The 25,067-nt window shown below is 35.9% G+C and overlaps 1 protein-coding gene across 1 annotated transcript in view; it reads left to right on the top strand.

The window, feature by feature from the left end:
- Positions 1–415: 415 nt before the first annotated feature.
- The window catches only part of ALDH12A1 (aldehyde dehydrogenase 12A1), a 31,427-nt gene continuing 6,775 nt past the window's right edge, over positions 416–25,067 (top strand). Inside the window, exons 1-13 of the mRNA XM_090015548.1 lie at positions 416–667; positions 2,255–2,334; positions 10,520–10,623; positions 10,753–10,820; positions 14,390–14,447; positions 14,566–14,679; positions 15,264–15,347; positions 17,942–18,046; positions 19,242–19,355; positions 21,732–21,863; positions 22,178–22,267; positions 22,983–23,072; positions 23,684–23,893. Of these exons, the coding sequence (XP_089871674.1) occupies positions 579–667; positions 2,255–2,334; positions 10,520–10,623; positions 10,753–10,820; positions 14,390–14,447; positions 14,566–14,679; positions 15,264–15,347; positions 17,942–18,046; positions 19,242–19,355; positions 21,732–21,863; positions 22,178–22,267; positions 22,983–23,072; positions 23,684–23,893 (1,338 nt within the window). The 5' untranslated portion in view covers positions 416–578. The remainder of the gene's footprint in view (positions 668–2,254; positions 2,335–10,519; positions 10,624–10,752; positions 10,821–14,389; positions 14,448–14,565; positions 14,680–15,263; positions 15,348–17,941; positions 18,047–19,241; positions 19,356–21,731; positions 21,864–22,177; positions 22,268–22,982; positions 23,073–23,683; positions 23,894–25,067) is intronic.

The following is a 25,067-nucleotide window of genomic DNA, read 5'->3' on the forward strand; positions in this document are numbered from 1 at the left end:
TTTTTTGATATTCTTTTTACAATGAATATGCGAACCTGAGTTGAAATTCGCATTGGACAGGGATTTGGTATGAAACTTCACTAATCATACCCGGGTTCTTATGCTAATTAGACTTCACGAGTCGAGTTGAATGATCGCATATTAGAGAGGACAAGGCCAGAGGCACCTCTGACAGCAACACCGAGGCGCCTTAGATATCGTTCATCTTAAAAGTGAACGGCCCATCAAAACGGTGAATAAGTTCATTGTGAGCCATTCATTTTACAACCATTTTAACGCCGTCCAAGATACGAATGACATCGGGAAAAAGCCCATAAAGTCGTACAGGTTTTGGATACCGTTCATCTTGAGATCAACGGCATCCAGAGGTGCTCTCAGGGAATACATTCTGACCCGATCCCATCTCGCAGGCTTTGGCGTCACGGGTAGATAGGCATTGCCACGCATCCCAAGGCAATGACATCGGAGTCTCTAAAATTACACAATTATAGACATATAAAAAGCTCTCGGGCTGCTGGCCGTCTTTGTGTTCTGTTCTCTCTCTCTCTCTCTCTCTCTCTCAGAGTCTCTTTGTGAAAATGTTAAGATCGATTCTGAATAATAGTTATAGAAGAAATGCTCACAAATCAGTTTCGACCTTCCTTGGTGCTTCAGCAACTCATGCTAGGTACGGCCCTCTCTATCTCTCTGTGTCTCCACTTCCAGCTGTTTGCACTTATAATATTGTCTTTGATGGCGTTATTAATGGAGAATTTATTTGAATCCGAATGTGGGTTTTCTTTCCTAGGGATCGTTGTTTGTGTGGGGATTGGTTTGATCCATGATTGGGTTCTTATGATTCCGTGTTATAGTTTTTTTTTTGTTTTTTTCATTTCGTTATTGAACAATATTTGTTTTGTTCTGTGAGGTATACTGACGAGAATTAAATTGATGAAATTTGGACACTGTTTTCTCTTTTTGGGAAGTATTGGCATTAGTCAAATCCATGCAAATGCAAGAATGAAATGTGGGCACTTTTGTCTCTTGTTCAGTCATCTAAAATTGAAAACGAATTGCAAGTTTCAGGCTTTATTGAAGTGGGATTAATGGGTTTTGCAATTATAGTCTTATGAAATTGTTTTTTAGTGTTTTCTTTATTTTCTTATCGGTGTAATGCATGTAGGGACATGATTCAGTGTTGAACTATTGGATTTTATAAAATTCATGTATAAGTAATACATATAGTCAGTGCGAATTGCTGGAGATTGACAAAGAAATCTTCTGCCATAGTATTGTTCAAGATTTTAGTGCTCACTGATATTTTAAAATCAATCGCTTGTTTACCAAGTCCTATTGATGGATGATTGTTTTCGCAATTCAGACGTGTTATTTGGAAGGGAAAGTTATTGGAAGGTTTAACTCTGATTTTGAGATCCGTGTTCTCAAAAGAAAAAAAGACTGATTTTGAGAATGTATTACAGATGGGGTTGTTTTGTGCATTAATTTGTTACTCTTTTCCTTGTGGTTCTTTATTTATGTATTTGTGAAAGTTGCGACTTTGGCAGATGGCAAGCAAGGAAAAAACTAAATGTTTCTTGCGCTAGTTTGTCCTTTTGCTCCACTGGTTGATTCTAACGCAAGTTTGAGAATTCAAGTTGTTTGACATTTTTCTCATACCTAAAGCTATTGAAAATCATGAACTAAAGATCAATAAATAGCTGCACTCTTTTCCGGTGAATTTGTTATTGCCAGTCTGGTACTCATTCATGCACACTAGGATTTCCTGACCATAAATATGTTACCTCTAAGTAGTTCCTTGTTGTTGAAATTTGTCTTTTCATAGAAACATGAAGCCATCTTTGAAACTAAATATTTCATCAGATTTTTCCAATTATGTTAGAATCAAACTAGTTTTGCCTAATGACTGCATTCTAGAGACAATAAGGATTTAGAAGGCATCATGTTGTTATGTTTTCTATTGTTATTGATCGGGATCCTGCAAATGTCAGTTTAATCGCCTTTGCAGATGTTTGAATCTTAAGCATATCTGAATCTCATTCCCTGTTCTGTTGGTTAGAAACTGGCCAGAAATCAGCCTATCAGATTATATTCATGAAATACTTTTGTTTATATAGCATTTTATATCATATAATTGTTCCAACTTCGAAGTAGGATCTGTATGCATCTCAGATTCACAAAATCGCCCACATATTAAAATTGTCGGTTTGGTGGTAATATATGGCTTTTAATTCTATATCTGCTTGATTCCCTCCAGGGCTTCCCATTCACTATCTTTTGCAACCTTAGATGTGGAAGATATTTTGGGTTCAAAACCTGCAGAAGTATCTAACTTGGGTAAGTCTTCAGTGACCTTGGCATTTATATCAAGTCCCCTGATAGCTGGTAAATTTTTTTGAGAATAATTATATTGTCTCAGATATGCGCTTTCCAACTCTTCATCCTTGTTTTTATACATACATGCATAGAATAGAGAAACTCACACATCTTTTCATTTTTCATTTTTTAAGCCACTTCAGTTTTTCTTGTGTGGCTTCTCTTTTCATTATACTTCAATGGAAATCAATATGATCTTGATGGGAAATACCTACTGAGTTTTTTCAGGTTATATGACTGTCAACTAAGAAATTATTTTGTTAGTTGAACCATGTGAAGCACATGCATGCATTTATTTATGGTTACAGACACAATGCACAAGCACAAAGATTTGCAGCTGCTTGTCTTTTTATTGGTTAAGATGTCTTACCTTGCTAAAAGATTTTTAGGTTTTAGTAATGACCTGGATAATTGGGGTTACAGGACTACATTTGAAAACACTGGACTCATTTAACAAAGTTATGTCTTGTCAATTTTGTCCTCTCTTTGCATTTTTGTAAGTTCTCCTTTTGTTTAGATTTATGCCTTCAGTAGGTCCATTTAATGATTATTGTTTGAATTTCTTGGGACCAGAAGTTACCTGATCCTCTTGGGGTTGTGTTGACTTAATACATTATCTGATCTTAGTCCAACATACTATAGGTTATATCACTGCAAAAACCCCGCTGACGCACCTTCTCCCATTCTTTTTCAGCTTGATTATCACACTGTAATCCCCCTTTATCATGTTTTCCTTGGCTTGCAATTTGATGTTATTAATATTCATTGTCTTACATAGGCTCATTTCATGGCTAGAGCGGTATTTTCGCTCTTCATCATTTTAAAGTAATTCGACACCTTGGATGTTTGACCTAGTTTTGTGGCATTGTCCAGGGTGTAGCATCAAAAGAGGATGTTTGATTGCTCTGCAACCTCTTATAGTCTCCAACAAGATGCTTTGATCCTGCATGTAGTTATAATTGGCTCTTTCTTAAAGCAAAACTGGTAAACTAATGAAGGCATAACAGCTATGATGATGGATTATCTTGCTTAATAGGATAACATGATATCCAAAGAATTCTTTTAGATCTGAGCGATGGTGGTCGCAAAACTAGGTTTGTTAGATCTATCCCAACATGGTGTAAGACTTAGCAGATTTGTGTCACTAGTGCCTTTAGATTGATGTGGAAGTTAGAATTCACAAAATGTGTTTTTTTGGAAAGATGGAGTGTCAGACCTGACAAGGCAGATAATTGAATGTGAACATAAGTTGCAGAAGACAATCAAACTTATCCAGGGTAGGAGAGGAGTTGTTTGATTAATAAAACTCAAAACTAGATGCTTGATTCTACTAAGATCAATACATGAAGAATTAGAGAGCAAATGAAACATATACTGAGAGCAAGGGTTGGCTGGATGAAATGTGGAGAGCAAAATTCTGTATTCTTTAACCAAACCTATCACTTTCAATGGAAGCAAGACGTGCCGAAGGAGAGTTATTGGTGACACAAAATATATTTCTGGAGTTAATTTAAAAAGAAGCTGGTGAAGAGATGTTTGTTAAATCTTCAATTTATTGGATCTTCACAACTCAAAGGCCCTAACTAGAGGCCCCTATTCATAGAAAATGCCTTTTGGGTGATGGCATTTGAAGGCTTTGGGACGATCAGTTTTTCTATTGATTTTTTCAAACTTTTATGGGATGATCACAGTGAGGAGGAGTTAGAAACTGTAACGACCCCAACTGACCTTTGTAAAAATAATGGATTTTTTTTAAAACAATTGCGAAAACTAACCCAAGGATTCGGGGCATCACATATTTAATATACCAAACCACAAACCAAACTGTTCATTGAATCAACTGAAGAGTAATTCAAACTTTATTAATTTAAATCAAAAGTCAAATAATCTAGAATATCAAAATCGTTTATATCATAATTAAGCCAGCCTGTTAGAAACTAGAAACCAGTCACACAACTTGGAGTCTCCAGCCAACTAGTCAGGACATCACTGAGTATTCATGCCTGTAAAACATTTTTTAAGAAAACGGGTAAGAACTGAAGTCCTTTGTATAAATTCTTCTAAAAATCCAAATTGTAAAAGGAATAACATAAACAAATTCATACATAAATTTCAGAGGAATATCATAAGTAATAACTTACTATAAGTATTCTACTATTCAAGCATTCAACCAAATATCATGCCAAAACAAATATTATGCAAAGTCAAATAAGCATAAATGCATGAACTAATGTTGAACAGTAAAATATGCATGATTCAATGTATATGCATGAATAACTTATTAAGTTATTTATGAGAGTTGTTTTTGCATGCATGACGCTATTAAATGCACACAAGTTTAATTTTCACTTTTCCTTAAACCCTTGGATACTCAAAACGGACACAATTTTTCGAATTCCAAGTTAGGTTCTTAGTTGTAGCTTAACAAACAATTTGTATTTTATTACTGGGTTGCACATTTGCTCCTCGACCGATATCAAGAATTCTCACCTTCCATCGGAACATTAGGAATTTTCACCTAATGCCAAGACATCAATGAAAATCCTCAACCATTGACTTTATTTTTTTGGTATACCAAAACTACAATTGAGTAAATAACAACACTTCTAACCAAAGTGGTTGAAATCTCTCTAAAACCGTGGCCGAGAGGTAAACCATCATATCGGGTTCAGGGCCACAATCACACACGAAGTTTTAGTATACTCACGGCCCCTCATGACCACTATCCAAGATTCTCACACTATGAAAGGGACATCAAAGAAGAGATTAATTACACTATTTGGTCTATTTTACCTTTTCAAATAAATTTCAAGTTCTTTACACAAGAACAGATTTGCAAATCCACATTGCAAAATACACAATTTCGAGCCATGACCTTCATAATTTAACAATGCAATTAACTTTTGAAAACCAATAATTCTCATAAATAAATTTTACAATATATAAATAAAGTCAACAACAATTAGAGCAACACATGCTTCTGGCTTGCACGGCCCGCAGTGGTTCACATCTGACCACCAATACATCTCAAAATAATTTATGCACCTTTGCAAAATTTCAGTGAACATGCCATGCACTCTTTGTTTCCAAACATATTAACAATGCACATTCAAAACACACAATTATGAATGCACATTAAGCCAAGCACATACGTATGCAAATACAATGCTTGCAGAACACACCATTCATGATCAATTCCATGCATAATCAACCAAACATGCATATGATCACAGTTATGCAAACATCAAATAAACTTCAGATTTATGCGTATGATATGCACTATTGCAAGTTGATCAAATCAGGATCAGGTTAATGTACGTAACCAAATCACAATTTTGTATGTAAATCTACCATCATGAAACCATACACAGCTGGTTCGATAATCAGGTCAATAGCTGGGACTGATCCATGTACATGATCAAATTCATGTACATGGTCGACCAATGCTGAAAAATATGTATTTCTAGCATGTTGGCTGATCCATGTACATGTTCACAAATATGTACATGGGTTGGCCAGACTCCACTAAAACGTGTACCATACCCTGTTGACGGATCCATGTACATGGGTCGGCCAAACCATAATCACACATTGACCAGCCTCCTGATCCATGTACATGTCCATGAACATGTACATGGGTCGGCCAGACCATAAGCACACTGCTATACATGTTGGACTACATATTTATGTATGCTAAACTCAATAAAAACTGAACATGAACATATGTAAATACATGAACATGTGTCATGGCAAATCTGATCCAACATGAATATATAATTTGGCAGATCTGAACCGAAATAAACATGTGTATCGGCAGGTCCTGATTCAATTTAAAATAAGAGTATTTGAAAGATCTGGTCCAAAACAAACAAGTATGGACTCGGCATATCTGAACCAAATCTACATGAGCACATACACGGCAGATCTGAACCAAATTTGTATGCATATAAACTTGGCAGATCTGGGTCAGATCTGCATATATATATATATATATATATATATATATATATATAATATTCTGCAGTACATATATGCCCGACCAATTAGATAACAAAGGAAAGAAAAAAATATTTTCAGCTGCATGCATACAATACTCGACTGATCTGAGTAAATTTTATTCGGATGCATGCATAAACCACTAAATCCATTGATAAACAGCAGGCTAAGAACATAAACATAAATATTCTTTTGTTAATCAATGAAGATAATAAATCTGAAAACACATGAATATACCAGATACACGAGCCCTTGAATCGACAAGTGTGAAAAACGCAGAATTTATTTCAGATGCTTAAATACCAACTCGGCAAAACTAAAACTCAATATGTTTGTATGCATGGGTATAAACTCGGCAACTACTGAAGCACACCAGAGTCACCGGAAGCGCCTAGGTAAAAGGGGAAGCGCGCTTCTCCGAAGCGCGAAACGTCGCGCTTCCAAAGAGTGAGGGGAAGCGTCCCCTTTTTTGGGAAGCGCGCTTCCCCCACGCTTCCCCATTTTTTCCATTTTTCGCTTCCCCCTCGCTTCCGGTTCGCTTCCGGTTTGCTTCCTAGGTCGCTTCCGAGACGGTTCAAAATTTTCTTCTAAGTAGTCCCATGCTTCCCCGCTTCCTAAATTTTTGAAAGTGCCCCGCTTCCCGCTCCCGCTTCCCGTATCGCTTCCTGCTCTCACTTCCTCGACTGATAACTCTGAAGCACACAATGATGAGGATCATATCGACACATATAAGTTAAATGTATATTTTTAGATGCATCAACGATAAGATCGACCGAATATAAAGCATAAATATATTTTTGATGCATGAACAATGAACTCGATAATATGCATATGCAAAAATCAATCAATAAAATCGCTGAGTCTGAATATCTATTTACCTATATATTTTCGAACGCATGGACTAGGGAAATTGACATATATGTGAACAAATATACATGCATATTTATCTATATAAAATCAACAATACATATATATAATTTTGAAATCAGATTTTCCTTTTTTCCCTCTAAACTCATGCTTAAATCGGTTTATACAATTCCCTTCCCGTGAGAAATTAGAGAGAAACCCGTACCTTGATTCGTAGCGTGGAAAAAGATCGAAAAAATTGATGGATGCCTTAGAAAAACCTTTTTTTTTATTCTCCTTCTTTTCTTTCTTTCTTCTCTTTTCTTTCTTTCTTCTCTTTTATCTCTTTCTTTTTCTCTCTCTGCACGATTTTTCCTTCTTTTTTTCTCTCTCTCTCTCTCTATAACATGAGTTCTAGATTAAGGGAGATACTAACCCTTATTATATATTGTTTTATTATTTTATTTTATTTTATTTTTTAAAATTTGTTTCTAGGTAGGAGGTGACGTCCCCTCTAGAATCTCTTTTAGAGAGGGTAGAACTCTATCTCTTCTAGATATTATCTTTTTAATTATTTATTTTATTTAATATTCCAAGGAATGTTACTGAGGGTGTTGCTCTCCTCTGGAACGACTTATGGGGTAGAGTTCCACCCTAGGTAGAACTCTACCTCATCCTATTTAAATTTAAAGGTTGATTTTAAAGTTTTAAAATAGCCATGAATGGATTTTGGATCCAGACCTGGATCCAATATCCAAATTTATTTCTAAATCTACATGGATTCTACCTGGACCAGATTCTAGTCAATATGGATCTTGAACTGGGTCCAGATCCATATTAACTTGGATCAAACGTAGTGGATCCTGTCTGATCCAATGCAGAAAAATATCAAAAATAGCGGCTAGGCATTTTTTAAAAATGTGATTTTCGGGTCAACTTTTATCCAATTTTGGAAAAACAGGTTGCCAACGCGATCAGTATTCCGATACGGATCTAACGGTGGTCTGATTTTTCCCTCTGAATTTTGCTCGATTTTCGCTCTAATTTAAAGGTTATAGACCAAAAAATTATCAAATTATAATTAGCTCAACTAGGTCTTGTCAGTGGGCTCTAGGCCCCGCCCAGACCTAGTTGATGTCACCTATAAAAAAATATATTTTCACACGATTTTATCAATTTAAATAAATATATAATAAAAAATTTACATTTTCGATTTTAAAAATCATTGAAAAATACACAATATTACAGAAACGAATCACAACTTCTGTCAAAAGAGAAGATGCTAAAGGAGCTTGAGTAACTCCTGTTTGATTATGATTGCTAAAGAATCAGGAGTCAATGATATCTCTGCATTTGTTCCCATCTCTTTCCGAGGAAGATCACAAAAGTCCTAGCAGAATGGCTAGAAGTTTTCCCATCCATTATACCCCTCTTTCACACTGTAAAAAGATACTGAAACACAAAATCGTTGCAAATGAGTGCATCCACTCTATCTAGAAAGAAAAAAAAGCGGCAACTAAAGGTGGATACAGAGAAGGCCTCCAACTGAATATCAGGAATTGTTGAATTTCTATTTAGAAGGAGACACATTTGAAACCAGATGGCATAAGGGGATTGATTTTTGTTTCTGTGAATGGTGGGTCAGGCAAACTATTCCCTATTTTGTGGGGGCTTAAGGCAAAGGGATCCTATATCCACTTTGTTGTTTAACATGGCATGGAAGGGTTTAGAATGCTGATGGAGATGGCAGTTGATGTTGGGATTTTCCAGAGGATCCAAATTTCAGTCATAACCTCTTCCACTCATCTACAATTTGCAAATGATGCATTGGTGACTTGGTGTTCAATAAGGCTTCTCCAAGTCAAATGTGAAGAACCTAGTTATTATTTGGTATTGTTGTTTTAGCTTCGGTATTGAGGGTTAACAAAGACAAATGGCTCTTCTTGGTGTTTAACCTGAATGAGAATATCAGGTTAGGCATTTCTGATGATTTTTGGTTACTAAGTAATGGAGTGACAACAAAGGGACAGTTCATTAGGCGGATGTTTATTGATGAGTTTGCAAGAAGATAGAACCTTTGATGGCAAGGTACCTCCTGATGGTGAGGAACATTACCATCACTAGGAAGATGTTAACGAGTATTTCATCCTCTTATCCCCCCCCCTGACAAGAAAAAAACATGGAACAAGTTTTCTGTCTTTTCTAGAATGGTCATTGGAGCTGTGGAGTTGTACACTTTCTTGCTCATGAGGGCATACTTCCTTGCCCTTAATGTCAAGCGAAAAGGGATAAAGGGCTTAATATCATGAATAAATCCTTCCTAATGGATGTGATGCTTCTTACTTAACAGAAACACTGTCATCTTTATTCTTGAACGCAAGCATAAATCTGTGGGATGAGAACAATTAAGCCTTCAACAAGTGGAGGGAGGTTCAAGAGTGTGAAAGGTCTGTGTAATGGCTTAGAGGACCAAGGAGACCATTGAATTTTAACTTGGAAGTGGGGCCTTTTATGAACCTTGGACAAATGCATGGACTAATGCAGTACAATCTCAGCTTGATTCTGTACTTGCCTTCAGGTGACTGAAGAGCAGTCTCATTATCTATAGAAAATCATCATAGGTTCCAAGGTTTCATGCTGCTTAGCTAAAGTGATTTGACTGAGGACAAACATAAGCTGGATGAGATTCCTAAGTATATAAAATATCTAAATCTCACCCATTTTAGTGTTAGACTAGCTTTTCTTCTCGTCTTCATCTTCTAATAAAATTTGTTGTGCACTCAGAAATTGCTATATCTTGTAAGATGGTGGCTTGAATATCCTGAATTCTTAAGCATCACCATCCTTTTCTTTTTGCTTTTGGGACATAAGTGCCCTTATTTTGAGTGAACCATGTCACTGCGGTTGATGAAATTTTAATTACTTAAGTTCAAAGGGATTGAAATTGAAATTTTTGTTATAAATGGTCTTTTTCCTCATAGATGTTCTAATTGGGTTTGATGTTTGCCTTTATAACAAATATTGGTGATATTTTGAACTTATCCTGAAAAATAGAACTCATGACAAAAATATTAATAAATTCCAATTTATAACCTTTTTAAGTATCATGATTTTATCTTGATATTGCTACAATATTTTATTTACTTTCTTGTTTTTACATTTATATTCCTAAATTTTTGTTTTTTTGTTATGTTTAAATTCACCATATTTATATTTTCCAAAGACAAGATTTTTCTCTTGCAAAAAATTTCCCAAGAAAACTATTTTTTTTCAATAAGATTCACATGTAACTTTGTGTTTCTAGTTCAGGGTAAATGGAAAGGATCTTTGAGCCATAATCTGATCTTGGATCCCTTGAATGGGGAACCTTTCATTAAAGTTGCTGATGTAGATGAAACAGAAATTAAGGTATGTGATTTCCAAGGTAAGTTGATTGGTTTTCCTGTATTTAGTAATTCTCTATCGATTTTTCTTGGTGTTCCTTGAGAGATGCTCTTATATGTTATGGATATTATGCTTGATGTACTTTGTGTGCAGCCGTTTGTGGAGAGCTTGTGTAAGTGCCCGAAGTATGGTCTTCATAATCCATTGAGGTCTCAAGAGAGGTTCGCTTTTTCTCTTTTGTTGTAGATAATTCTCGGTTGCTTCTCAACATGATAGTTGAAGAGAACACTCTTGTGTATGTTGCCTTTGTATTTCTCAAGAAAAAGGGGGACTCGAGATGTATAAATACTTACATACATATATACATGCATTACGTATGTATGTATATGCAAATGCTATGTCATTCTAAATCTATGCATATGAATAACATCCATTGATTTTTGTTGTAAAACCCATTATTTGGGTTCATTGCTAATTTTCCATGGCTTGAAAATAGTGGTTTTCATACTAAATGAACCCTATACATTATTTTTATGCTGTTTATGTTTGAAAACCATGAACAAGCATTTTTAATAAATACTCACTTGGGGTGCTGCATTGTGTTGTGTGGTGTGTGGTGGCACATGCACATCAGGGAAAGTTGATTTTCCATGTAACATAGTTTTCCACAGTCTCTCTCTCTCTCTCTTATTGTGACTGTTTGTTTGTTTTGGATGTGGACATGGCCAGGTTTGAACACATTTTTGGTAAGTTGGTGCCTAGACATTCCATTTGTGTGGACAAAAAGATCTTGTTTCCCATCTATCCTATGTCACATGGGTGCGGGTGCGGGGATTCGGCACTTCCAAAAAACCCGGGTGCGGGGGTGCGACAGGGGCAAAAATGTATATATATATATATATATATATATATATATAAGGGGGGTCTGGGGGTTCCCCCCAGCGTGGGTCCCATGGGCAACAAAAGCACAAGCATTCCTTGAAGAATGGCTGTTGACCGAGTCATCGATGAACCAAGTCCTTGGCATCGACGATTTAGCTAGACAACGCACAATGGTTTGGTCATGGATCGACCAACTTGGGAATGTGTGTGTGTCACAAGTTCCTGCCCTTATGAGGATGGTGTTTGTGGGACTCGCATGGGGAGTTGAAGTGGCCAACTCTGGTGCTCTAAATCCAAGCCCTGTTAAAAAGGCAAATACCCACCCCGAGTAACCTTGGTGACTTCTGAGCGGGTCAACAGTCACCCCGCCTTGAATACGCACTATGTAGGTTCGACTAACTTGTTTCAAATGCTCGACTAACTTATTAAAAGCAAGTCAGACTCAAGAGTCACCCAAAAGAACCAGTTATAGACTATAGTCGTGTCGAGTGAGTCTGCCAGGATAAAACAAAGAGCTATTTTGAGTGTGGTTGGAGACTGTTGAACTGAAATGAAAGGCTCGGAGCCCGTGACAGCCTGGCATTTTATGGCTTTTTTGTTTCAAAAAGCTGGAAGCGTCGTCCAAAAGCAAAAGCAAAAACAAAAAGGAGGGACTTCTCATACATACAACCAGTGACTAATTGCCGCGTTACGCCTGTCAGTCTCCCAAGCGTCGAACAAAAAACGTTTCTTTGAAAATGAAAGGTCACATTGACCACGTCACGTAAGTGCAAAGACATATGAGGACAATGGAATGATCATTATCCTGGGCTTGGGCCTGGGCCTGGGCAATTTTTTTTTAAATTCTGCAGCCCATTTCATAGGGAAAAATTAAAAAAAAAAACAAAAAAAATGGACGAAAATGACCCTGGGTGCGGTCAACGCACCCAGGGTCGGGTTGACCGCACCCGGTGCCGCACCCTCACCCGCGTCGAGTCGCGTCGACGCGGGTGCGGCACTTTGCTAGCCGAATCCCTGTGACATAGCATCTATCCATTGTAAATCTGATAATTCCTTAACTGAATCGACTAACACGAGTTTTAGGATCATGTGATTACAACATGAGCTAGTGCTGAACAATCTGCATTTCTGCTCATCAGTTTGTCTTGGTTTTATCATGTTTTTCCTGTATTTTTCCTTCAATGCAATTTGTCAATTGGGCATTGTGGGCAGACCAAGCGTGTTGTGTTTTCTATACTACTTGTAAAGAAGCAATGAGGGGCATTAGGGAGCCAAAAGTTAGTTGTTTTGTAACATTTTTCAAATGACAAAAGGGTGGTAGTTTGGGTTGAATGTAATTTACTTAAGTGTTTATTTTGTTTTTATTTTTATAGGAGTACCCGCATCACACAATGTTTTGTTAAATGACAAGGTGAATGATGTGATTTTTTTTTGTATTTAGTAATTTGGTTGTGGTAGAGAAATTAGGAAAGCTACTTACATGGGATTCTATGTGGACATGAGAGAGAGAGAGAAAGATTAGGAAAGCTATTTGCATGGGATCCTATGGGAGAGAGAATTTAAGAAAAGTACTTAAATAGGAATCCTAGAGGACGAGAGAGAGAGAGAGAGAAATCACTAATGTCAATGCATTGGATTCTATCCGATATCCAACCTAATCTGACTCCATATTTGATTATAATCGAGTTCAGAATGGTTTTGACTTTGCTATGGAATCTGATGAATATCTGTATGTGACAGAAATCTGAAACCATTTGCATGTAAAAAACCAGATTTAGTGTGAGCTTTTCACTATCTGGATCCAAATTCCAACTTTGAATCTATTTAGTTAAACATCCACTTAGTTGGATATAGTATTGTCTGCATCCGACCTGGATCTGAACTGTTTACATTCTTATTACTAGATTAAGCTTTACTCATCATGTTTGATCATTGTGTGTGTGTGTGTGTGTGTCTGTGTAGGCATCATGTTTGATTTGTATTTGGATTTGCACGTGTACATGACACATTCATAAAGATGGGTCGTTTTCTTGTATGTTTAAGTATCCAATAGCTATAGGTATCAGAAACTCTTCCCAGATTGCTATTTCACAAAGAAATCTTTCACCAATTTTTGTGTAGCAGTGCATCTTATTTACTTTTTCTGGGAGATTGTTCATGCTATTTCAGGATAGCTTGATCAACTAGCACACTATCACCTAGTGCTACCATGATCATACATATGTTGGTAGAGCTTTAATGTCTTTCCATATGCCAGGCAATGTCTTCTCATACTTTAGATTTGTTGTTTCTTTCACATAGAAAGTCTAGGATGTTGCTTTCACATGCTTCCTGTTTTGTCCCTTTGATGTATTATCTTGTTTGATTTCTTCAATCATTTTCTGTTTTACGAGGGTACTCACTATTTTAAACCTGTGCTGCTAAACATTTGAAAATGTATAGCTTCAGGTGCAGTTTGTTTTTTTGTCTTGACTAATGTATATGTAACCAAGGTACTTGGCATTGTTCATCCTCTAGTTCTCTTTATAGGTTTATTAATCCTAATTCCATTCTGTGCTTCCTGTACCTTGAATGTGATGTATGATGCTAATGCTATTAAAAATTATGGTACTTCTGCTTCTTGATTTTAGTGTCTTCATAGAGACTTCACCTTTCATTTAAAAACTCTCTTTTTTTATGCTTTCCAAATGGTTTTCTGAAACAATCCTCACTGCTTTCAAATTGTTGGCCTTCCCCTTTTCTCATATGGAGCTTTATCACCTGCTCATCCATTTTTATTGCACAAATGAGCTAGGATCTCGAATGTCATAGGAGAATGCTCATACTAAGCCTCATGTTTTCACTTGTCGATGATCTGCTGCTTCTTTTTTCTGAAACTTGAGTGAAGAACATGTTTTCCTTTTTCCAGATATATTTTGTTTGGAGATATATCTGCAAAGGCTGCTTCTAGACTAGCTGAACCGGAGGTATGGGGATTACATAATTCTGGTTACTTTTGAAGCTTTATTTGTTTGAAATCTTTTATGATGGGTTTTTTCCAAGACCTACTCCATAATTCTGAGATAAAATAATTTTGATTATTAGGTTGCACATTTTTTTACAAGGCTAATTCAGCGGGTTTCACCAAAGAGTTACAAGCAGGCCCTTGCTGAGGTTCAAGTCTCACAGAAATTTTTTGAGAACTTCTCTGGTGACCAGGTAATTTGATCCCTTATTTCACGATTTCAATTTAGAATTAGCTTGTAGTAGTCTCCAAGAGTTTGCTTTACATGACTTTGACGCATGCATGTCTGCAAATCGCATTTATAAATCTGACATCTATTGTCATGTATTTCCATCAATTTTATTTGTGACCCTTTTTTTTATCTTTTTAATGGTATCCCAAAACATATATGGCAAACCATTTGTGTTAACTGTTAAATCTCTCTCTCTCTCTCTCATGTGCATTACACTCCTGAGAAAAGGTATTACAAGAAAGACACAGTTATTGCGAACTGCTGTTGTTACTTGTTAGTGCTTTAAAAGCTATATATGTATATTTATGTGAAATTATGATAAAGTAGCATTCCCTACAAGACCGTTGCGCTATTCCATTTGTTTTTCTATTGTGCCAAGTGAATTTGCTGATATAGATCATAGCAATGTCTACTTGCTTCACCACATGCTCAACAATGGCACTTGCAATATGACCTGGGAGGTGGTTCCATTTAGTGGATATGACACCTTCATTATATGTTTTCTAATTTGACCTCAAATTTCATGGGCATTATTTGGTTTGACAGGTTCGATTCTTAGCAAGGTCTTTTGCAGTGCCCGGTAATCATCTTGGGCAGCAAAGTCATGGTTTTCGTTGGCCTTATGGTCCTGTAAGTCCCATGTCTCCTTTTTCCACACTTATTGCATGTGTTAATCTTATATGAGGAGCCTCCCTTTAAATTCTTTGTTTTTGAATCTACTGAAAATTTTAATGGTCCATGCTTTATAGAGATTTTCTTTTGAAATTTTGCTTGTCATTCTTTTGGTACAGCATTTTATAATTGTTTTCCCTTCATTCTCCTGCAAGTGTCACCTGTAACATGTTGGGACTAAAGTTACAAATGCTTTGTTGCAATAAGACTTCAAGTGCAATGGTATGTGGCTGTCTGTGTTATCATGCATGCGTGTGGTTGTGGGGAATGACAGTCAGGTTTAGTCATGCTTTCTTGTCCATTCCAAGTCTGACTGAGATGATGTGCCTTTTCTAACCAAAATGCTAGAACATCAGCATGCTTGACACGGGAATATGATTTATTGCATTTGGTGTGTGTGTGTGTGTGTGTATATATATATATATATATATATATATATATATATATATATATATATATATATATATATATATCACAAATATTGGTATCAGCTATATCTCTGCGAAGCTGTTTCTCACGATATTGTAGGTTTGGTGATAAATCTCCGAAAAATTTCAGGGCTTAAAAATATAATAAATAACAAAAATAAGTAAGAAAATATCATGTTTAGACAAAAAATACATAAATTATAAAAGAAATAAGTAAAAAATGTAAAAGAAAGAAGAAAAACATATTTAAAATGTAAAAATAAGTAAAAACAGTAAACTAATTGATAATATCGTGATAATATCATGATATTCTCGTGATAATATCGCGATATTATAAAATTGGTGACATTTTCAAAATATCATGATATTTTACCTATATTATCGTTTGTTGAATTTACAACAATAATATCACGATATTTTGAAAATATCACCGATATTTGTGCCTATATATATATATATGGATCCTATGTAGTTGTACCATTATTAGTTGATATTATATATAATGTTTATTTTTATCTATGTCACATGAGTGCAGGTACGGGTGCAACACGGGTGCGGAGCAATTTCAAAAATTTTGGACACGGGGACACGACTATATATATAACAATAATTTGATTGTAAATTTTAAAGCAAAAATAAAAAATAATTCTATTGAAGTAACAACACAAACTTACCAAAATATAACACATAAAGAAGCTTGTGAGTGTGATACCTCTTGGATTCGGGTCGGGTCCAGATCCAGACCCAACCCGAGTCCAAATTAATTTTAATAAATGGACAAAAATAGACTCTGTCAAAGTTGACGGAGTCCAAAATGTGGACGGACTCGGCCCCGGTGCATTGACCGAGTCCGACACTTAGTTGACCGTGTCCTCCCTGTGTCCGAAGCCGCACCCATGTCGGGGCGTGTCGATGCGGGTGCGTCGACCTTTTAGCCGAGTCCGTGTGACTTAGATTTTTATGTGATTAACCTTTAAAAGTACTATATGCAAATGGATATCATGTTTGACCTTGGCTGATAATGAAAATTTGTTCACAAATGCTATTATAAATCATCCTTTAGCTTTTGCCTGTTTTTTCTATTAACCCTGCTAACTTTCAGCGCTGCCTATGTTAATATGTTTCTTTAGCTGTGTAAATTTGGAACATTGAATAGACAGAATATGTATCATTTTGCTCTACCATAAAATATCCCTCAGTTTAAAATTTATTACAGAATCTGTTATCTCCTATTTCTCTAATCACTTTGTGCTATTGAGTCAAAAGCACTATGTGTCGCCTACAAGCCCAATAAATGCATTTAAAATGAAAAATCTGAGAAAGTTTGAAAATATTACTGAATTATGATTATAGTTATCTTTCAATATAACTCGAGTTTAATTTGTCCCTTTTTGATTGCTAACACCACAATCCCCACCTTCCTCTCATGCACATTTAGGGGGCATTTGTTTCACCCAAATCATGGGAGGCCACTTTCAGGTGAAAGTAGGCCTCTTTCCTGCTTGGGGTGCATGAACACCCAACCAGGAAAAGTTGTGTGGGGCCCACATATTAAATTTGCTGACCCTGTTTTCAGATGAAAACAGAGTTGTTTCACCTCCACAGGGATTGATTTCCGCCTGAAAGGTTGACTTCTTTTCCTCTCTCATGGCATGTAACAAAAGCCTCCTTAGTGTGTTTTCCCTTTCTTCCGTCAAATGAAAATTTCACATTGAACACCACATTTTAAGTTTCTTCTAAATTCTTGCTTACATTCACAGAAAGGAGTGATATTCCAGATCTGTTCATTCTTTATGAGTATGAGCATCTCTGTCTTGTGTTACTCTTTGTTACTCTGGTTTCCTCCTTTTCCAAAAGTGCTTGTGTATGTCACCCCTTTTACATATATTTGTATTTTCTTCTTCAGCCTTGGTGTTATTGAATGGGATCCATATTTTGCTCCTGGTTTTTATGTTTCTTTACCCTCTCCACCAACCAAGGAAGATAAAAGAGAAATTTGTGATTCATATGTAATGTTTTTAATAACTTATTAGTAGTCAAATAATGATTGATTTTACAATTTGGATAATATGTCACTTGTGTCTGTGGCTTAGTGCTACCTTCCCATAAGTAAATATTTTGCAGGTGGCAATCATTACTCCCTTCAACTTTCCATTGGAGATCCCAGTCTTGCAATTAATGGGTGCACTTTACATGGGGAATAAACCTATTCTTAAAGTTGATAGTAAGGTTTGTCCTTACCTGCTTAAATCTTCTCTATTTCAATGGATCCAAAATGTACTTGAATATTTTAAACTAACTTGTTACATGTAGAACAAAGCATGATTCATTTGGTTCTATTGCTCATCCGTGTCTTAAAAGTTAGAGACATGAAAATGTGCTCCAGGATAAACTGCATGGTAATTAGTCATCAGAGTGCATATTTCATGTTTGCATATACTATTGCATATATTTGGCCATTTCATTACACGTGGTTAGCTAATGGAGTTTGACTTGGTTTGTTAAGAGCATGCCATTCTATTAACTATCCAAGCTCAAAAATAGATTTTAAGCTTGACAAAACTCAAGCTCAGCGCAGTTGGGCGATGTTCATGTGAATTTACAATTACCAGAGTCAACCATTTTCCAAGTATAGCAAAAATGTAAGTTACTAGTAATGTTTATCTTTACCAAAAAACAAATACTGTTACTCAAGGATATAATGATGTGAATGTATTATTATGAAGCCTTAGTGCCGCTATTTTTAGGTGAGATGATTACAAATACGTTCCTAAGTTGGCATTTATGTCCATATCGGTAGTTAATGGCATTAATATATTCAATTAAGCTACCTTCTGCATGAACGAAACTAGCTTTTGCATGAACAAAACTGTGCTTGCTTCTACTTAACCTCAACTTATTTGGAAGTTGGCTTCAAGAAACCTGAGCTAGGCTCGCAAGTCTGTTCTCGGTTTCTGTCAGTTTGGTAGATGACATAGCCTGAACTACTCTTCAGACTCAGCTCTCTGACTAGCCATAGCTGTTGCACAAATGCCGACCAATTGGATGTTCAACAATGCTGAATTTTGCATTGTAGATACATATGTGATCTATGCTCAAGTCATGATGGAAGTTGAGAACTGAATCTTGGAAACCAGAAAACATTGAAAACTCTCTCTCTCCACATTGAAAACTCTCTCTCTCCACACACACGCACACACTTACACACTTCTGTTAGAGATATTATAATTTTTAGTGCACAGCTTGTTGTGTTGTTGCCTTTTCTCCAAGTTGCTTGTTATCAAATATTGTGACATCATGTTTACTAATCTTTGAAGCAACAAGTCTTGCATTCTATTGCTTCTTTCTCATTGGTTATTTAATCTTCTTTCCTAAATTTATCTAATATGAGGCTGACCAACTTGTTGGAGTTTTTTTTACTTAGGTGAGTGTTGTGATGGAGCAAATGCTTCGGCTGCTTCATCAATGTGGTTTGCATATGGAGGATGTTGATTTTATCAACACTGACGGAATCACCATGAACAAATTTTTGTTGGAGGTTTGGTATTCAAAGCACCTTGAAGCTTATTGTTGATCACAATCTTTGCATTTATTTCATTTTTTATGTAAATGCCATCTATCTTCTGTGCATCAACTAGGGCATTCCTGTCTTGAGTTGGCATACATAGGTTGCAATTAGTTTCCCTTGATTTCCTGAAGAAAAAGCTGAGGTTCATTTCCTTATTTGACATTTTCACCATTCCTTATTCATTTCTCTCTCTAAAATGATAGATATTGTTCTTAGACATTACTTCTTAATTCCATGCATGAAATACGAAGCTGTACTCTACGCAAGTAGGGTGAAGTGGTTTGACCACCTGAGATTTCAAGGTTCACATCTGATATACCTGGTGTATGTGCGTGGTTAGCTCTGCTTGGCTGTTTACCTCTGTTTACCATACCTTATGTCACATAGACATGGATATGTGTACAGGACACGACATGAGAGTTTTGCAAACTAGGACACACCAACACATGGCCACACACACACACACACACACACACACACACATATATATATATATATGTATAGATATAAAAATTATGTATAAATGAAAATTCTTGAACAACAATTCAAAATCTTTATGGTTAAAAAACTTAATAATGAACCTAAGATGGCAATTGAAATATAATGTAATCAATGAAAACAAAAGAAAAAGCACATAATATAAAATAAAGATCAAGAACATTAAAATAAAAAGTTAAGGACACTCTGTGATGACCGCATTCAACAGAGGGGTGTTTGTGTCCATGAAGTTTCATGGGGTGTCCGGCATCGTGTTGACATGGGGCATGCCTGCTGAGTGAAGTGTCCATGTGACATAGGCCATACACTGGCATCCCCTCGATTTGGTTCTCCATGCATTCTAGCTGCCAATCAATTCTTGTCTTGCTAGATTTGAAAATTTCTTTTTGGAGTAGGCCAACTCAGCACTGAATTTAAGGTCTAAGATTGTGTCAGTTATTTGACACAGCTTATTTCTCTGTTGGAAATTTTTCTTATTAATTTGTCTGCTTAAATTCCAAGAGACACTTTGTTGCTTTGAAAATCTCAGGGCATGTCGCAGATTGGTATATTGCTACTTATGGGTGCTGAATGTCCAATTTAGAAAAGCCATGTGGTATTAACTATTAACTGCCATATAGGACACTTTAAACTTGAGAATATTGATCTCCTTACTGTAAGTATGCATGAAATTTTGTCACTGTGCCAATATTACAATGGATTACCAGTATAATCTTACTATTCACTTTACTACAGATAAAAAGATACTTCACAGAACAATGTTGTTATTCCTCATGATAAATCTGGAAATGCTGGTTGTACAATTATTAAGGGTGGCAATGTCTACCATCTATATTGGCTATATTACATGCTATCATTGCTGTATTTTTTTGTATTATATATCAATTAATATCCTTTAATATATTTTCCTAAACATGTTATGTTTACAGTATTTTATTGTCTAGAGTTTACTATTAATTGAAATTTGTTGGCTACTGGATTTTATAACAGTTGATTTTTTTTTGGGTATTTATTCTGCTTGCTAGAATATTTCTAACTATATGCAGTTCTAATTTCATATTATTTTTATAAATTTTGAATTTTCCTTTATTCATCTTTTTATTGGTGGTTGTGCACTATGTGTTAGGTTATGCTTGCCACAGTAGGCTTAGCCATATCTAGTTAGCATAGATTTTAAGTGAGCACATGGCTAAGCCTCTAAAACCTTTCCTGCACATATAAAAGCTCACCTTTACTGGACAAGAAATTGTTACATGTGCACTGATAATGAGGTATCAATCATATATGAGAATTTATCTCCTTGTTTAGCACCAATATATATCCCTTTTTACTTTAATACTGGTAGTCCAACATGTTTCTGGTACAAGTTTGAGAGTTTTCTGATTCAGGTTAAGTCAATATACACCTATCTAATTTCTATATTCTTGATTTTGTATGTTAGTCAATTAAATGGTTAGTGCAATTTTTTATTGTGAGTTTGTGAAATTACCCTCTTCTAATTTCATGTTATTGATTTTATGTATGATATGTTCTGGATTTTTTGCGATAGTTTCATTGTGGTGTCATGCGATTTGGGTATGGCCAATATAATATAGTTGTGCTAAGCACATGCTAAACACACATCAATATCGAATGCGCAATCAATGACGAAATTGTTGGTTTTTATGATCATTCTTTCTGCGCATGAGGGTTCTCTACATAAGCTTGATTGGTGCTAAACTCCGCACTTAATTGCAATACATGTCATACTGGACAGTTATTTAGGACAGACTAAAGTTCTACTATTGATGTTGACAACAGAAAATAATTTTGATATGTACTGCTTCTTGTTTTGAATTTCTTGAGCAGGCAAATCCACGAATGACTCTTTTCACTGGTAGCTCACGAGTGGCTGAGAAACTGGGCATTGATTTGAGAGGCCGCATCAAATTGGAAGATGCAGGTTTTGACTGGAAAATACTTGGTCCTGATGTTCAAGAGGTAAGTCCCAATTCGTAAAATGCAAGCTTCTTCATCTACGCTCTTGCATCTTATGGCTAAATTAACATGTTTTTAAATGGCTCATAAGCTCCTGATATATGGGATTGTTGAGCTCAGTGATTCACTGTACCGAGCTGTGAGCCTGTGACAACTTGACCATAGGTTCTTGGTTCAAATACTGTGCTTGCTGATCTGAAAAAAAAGGGATAGAATCTAAAAGTAACTGCTATACTTGGTCTGTGGTACCTTCATTTTATACATACTGTCCTCTTTAATATGCTAACATCCTTAAGAATCCTGATGTTTGATTGCAGCTGGACTATGTGGCTTGGGTTTGTGATCAGGATGCATATGCTTGTAGTGGTCAAAAGTGCTCTGCACAATCAATTTTGTTCATGCATCAGGTTAGCTTTATCTTTTAATGTAGTTTTCTTGGGAGACGGTAACATATATAGGCCAGATAACCACATAAAGAATGTGATACAGAGGTTATCCTCTCATTCTGTGTTTCCAATTCCCAGTTTATAATCCATCTGTTGTCCTTCATCTATATCAAGCATGCAATATCATTCCAATGTTTCCATTATTTTAATTTGGTGGCAACCAATTCCATCTTGGATGTGCATTTGGGCATAATTAAGTCAAAGCAATCACTGATGTGGTAATTAAGCTACCAAAAAAAAAACAGTTATTCCTGAAAGCTAAGCCTACCCTGCATTGTCAACTTTAAGAACAATTTATAGGATTTTATTTGGGCATAATTGGGAAGATTGTTTTTGTTGACTGAGCTATGAGCATAGCATAGCTTCTTGAAACAATATTTTGTTGTCTTGTCTATTTGAAGGTGAGTCATCGTAAAACCATTAGTTTTGGCAGTATTTCACAAGTATTTCCAACCAAAAATTACTAAAACCAAATCTTCCATATGTTTGCCTATAATGTGAGCCTATTGAAGAACCTTCATTCTAAGTTATCCCTACTTGTAGTATTTTATGGCATTTGGTTTAGGACTTGCCCTTATTATAACTTTCTGCCAAGTGCTGAAACTATGATTTAATTTAGCCTCATGTTCAAGATAGGTTTAATTAGTTTCTGAGATAAATCTATGATTCTATGCAGAACTGGAATTCCAGTGCTCTTATCTCTAAATTGGAGTCACTTGCTTCAGGAAGGAAACTTGAGGACTTGACAATTGGCCCCGTTCTTACAGTATGCAAGTTTATTTTATTGTTGTAGTTCCATTTGAAATTTTGGTATGATGGATTTGTTTGTTCTTGTGAATATATATTTCTTCTATTTGATTCTTTATTTTAAGGATCTATAGTTGTTATGTTTGGTAAATCAATGTTTGATTGGAATTTTTGCGGGGATCAACACAAAATTCTCTCTGCAGAAAATGGTGCACTTTAGGTTTAGAATCTACTTTTTCTGAAGTAATAAAGAGGGTGATCAATTTTTCTGAACTTATTTGTACGCTATGTCAAGATGGTGTTGCATTTAATATTAGTATTCAACAATGGTATCTTAATACCGGTGTATGTTACACATGGTCAAGCTAAAAAGGAAAAGCGGCTTTCTCCCTCTTTTTCTTTTTACTTTTTGCTTTCATTTCTTTAGTCCATGCTTATCAAGATTAGAGCACTTTCCACAAGGTCCTTCGGTACAATATTTTACAAAACTTGCGACAACTCATACTCCTTTACAATTTTGCCACACCTCAGAAAAATATTTTTATGCTATTATGTGATTCTGTTGTTTCTTTCAAGAGCCTGTATCAAAGAACTTTTAACAATCGTCTAATATTCTTTCTAATGTTGCAGGTGACAACTGAAAGAATGCTAGCACACATGAAAAGATTGCTCGAGATTCCAGGTTCGAAGCTGCTGTTTGGGGGTGAACCTTTGGAAAACCATGATATTCCAGAAATATATGGTGCTATTAGGCCAACTGCTATTTTTATTCCACTTGATGAAATGCTTAAAGATGAAAACTTCGAGATTGTGACCACAGAAATATTTGGCCCCTTCCAGGTAAGGAACGCATGCCACACACTCACATTCACTCTTCTTCACTTAACTAGTATGAAGCTTTCACCATTCACCCCCATTATTCATGTCTTAGGAGATACATTGATTTATATTCATCTAAAGTTTTTTTTGTATGAAGAAGGATATTATTCATCTAAAAGTTTTTGAGTAGAAGTTCAGCTTCAGTTGTGCGTACTTCAGCAGGTGTTTATTGCCTAGGTAAAACTTGCAATGGAGCAGGCTCAGGCCTAACCTAGGTTGGTCCAGATTATCTGTGATTAGGCCTCACAGAGGCAGGTCTTTCTGGCTTCTCATGAAAATGGGAGTTAGTTGGTTAATACGTTATTTTGTTTAACAACTATATATAGACAGGGTATATCTTGGATTTCAAGTTGGATTGTTTCAGGTTTGCACACACCTAAACCTGCTCTCAGTCCAACTTATAGCATCCTGACCCTGTCAATCCTATCATATAAGCTCATCTGAACGTCTTAGATGAGTTCAATCCTAACTAGCATTGTTCCAAACCTGATAAATCCTGACCAGTTGGTAGCTATAGAACAATTTTTTCTATGTTCTACTTCAAGAAAACAGTGATATTTTGGCAAAGTATGATTGCCAACCATGTTGATTATCTTTTCAAGATCAGATGCATTTATCTCTTCAATAATACACATAATCCATGGTGTTTATCATTCACTTTCTCTTTTCATTTTTTTCTTCATGGCATTTGTCCTACAAAGTTGCATTCTCATTGTGGCATTAGATAGGACAGGCATGTCTATGGTTATTACTTATGCTCTAACCTGTTGCTGAACGTAAGACCCCACCCCATTTGGATAACACTTTTCAAAAAATTGTTTTTGTGCTAAACTATTCAAATTTTAAGAAACAAAACGTCAGGAAGTCATTTTAATTATTAAATTGCCGTTTGGATGATTGCTTATGGAATTTGCTCTCTCTCTCCCATTTCCAGCAACCAGACTGGATAGGGGAGAAAAATTTTGGAGGGTGCTGTATACTCAAGAAATTGTCCTACGTTTCTCTGGTGGACCCATTTCTGGAAAGTCACCAAAGAAGGACAAATACAACCGTGCTTCGTCCTTTTTTCCACGGATTTCCAGTCATGGGTGGCCCAAAAATAGTAGAAAGACACTGATGACATCCACCTTTCATT

Source organism: Nuphar pumila, chromosome 8 (assembly GCF_984573655.1).
Source record: "Nuphar pumila chromosome 8, dmNupPumi1.hap1.1, whole genome shotgun sequence".
Lineage (NCBI taxonomy): Eukaryota > Viridiplantae > Streptophyta > Magnoliopsida > Nymphaeales > Nymphaeaceae > Nuphar > Nuphar pumila.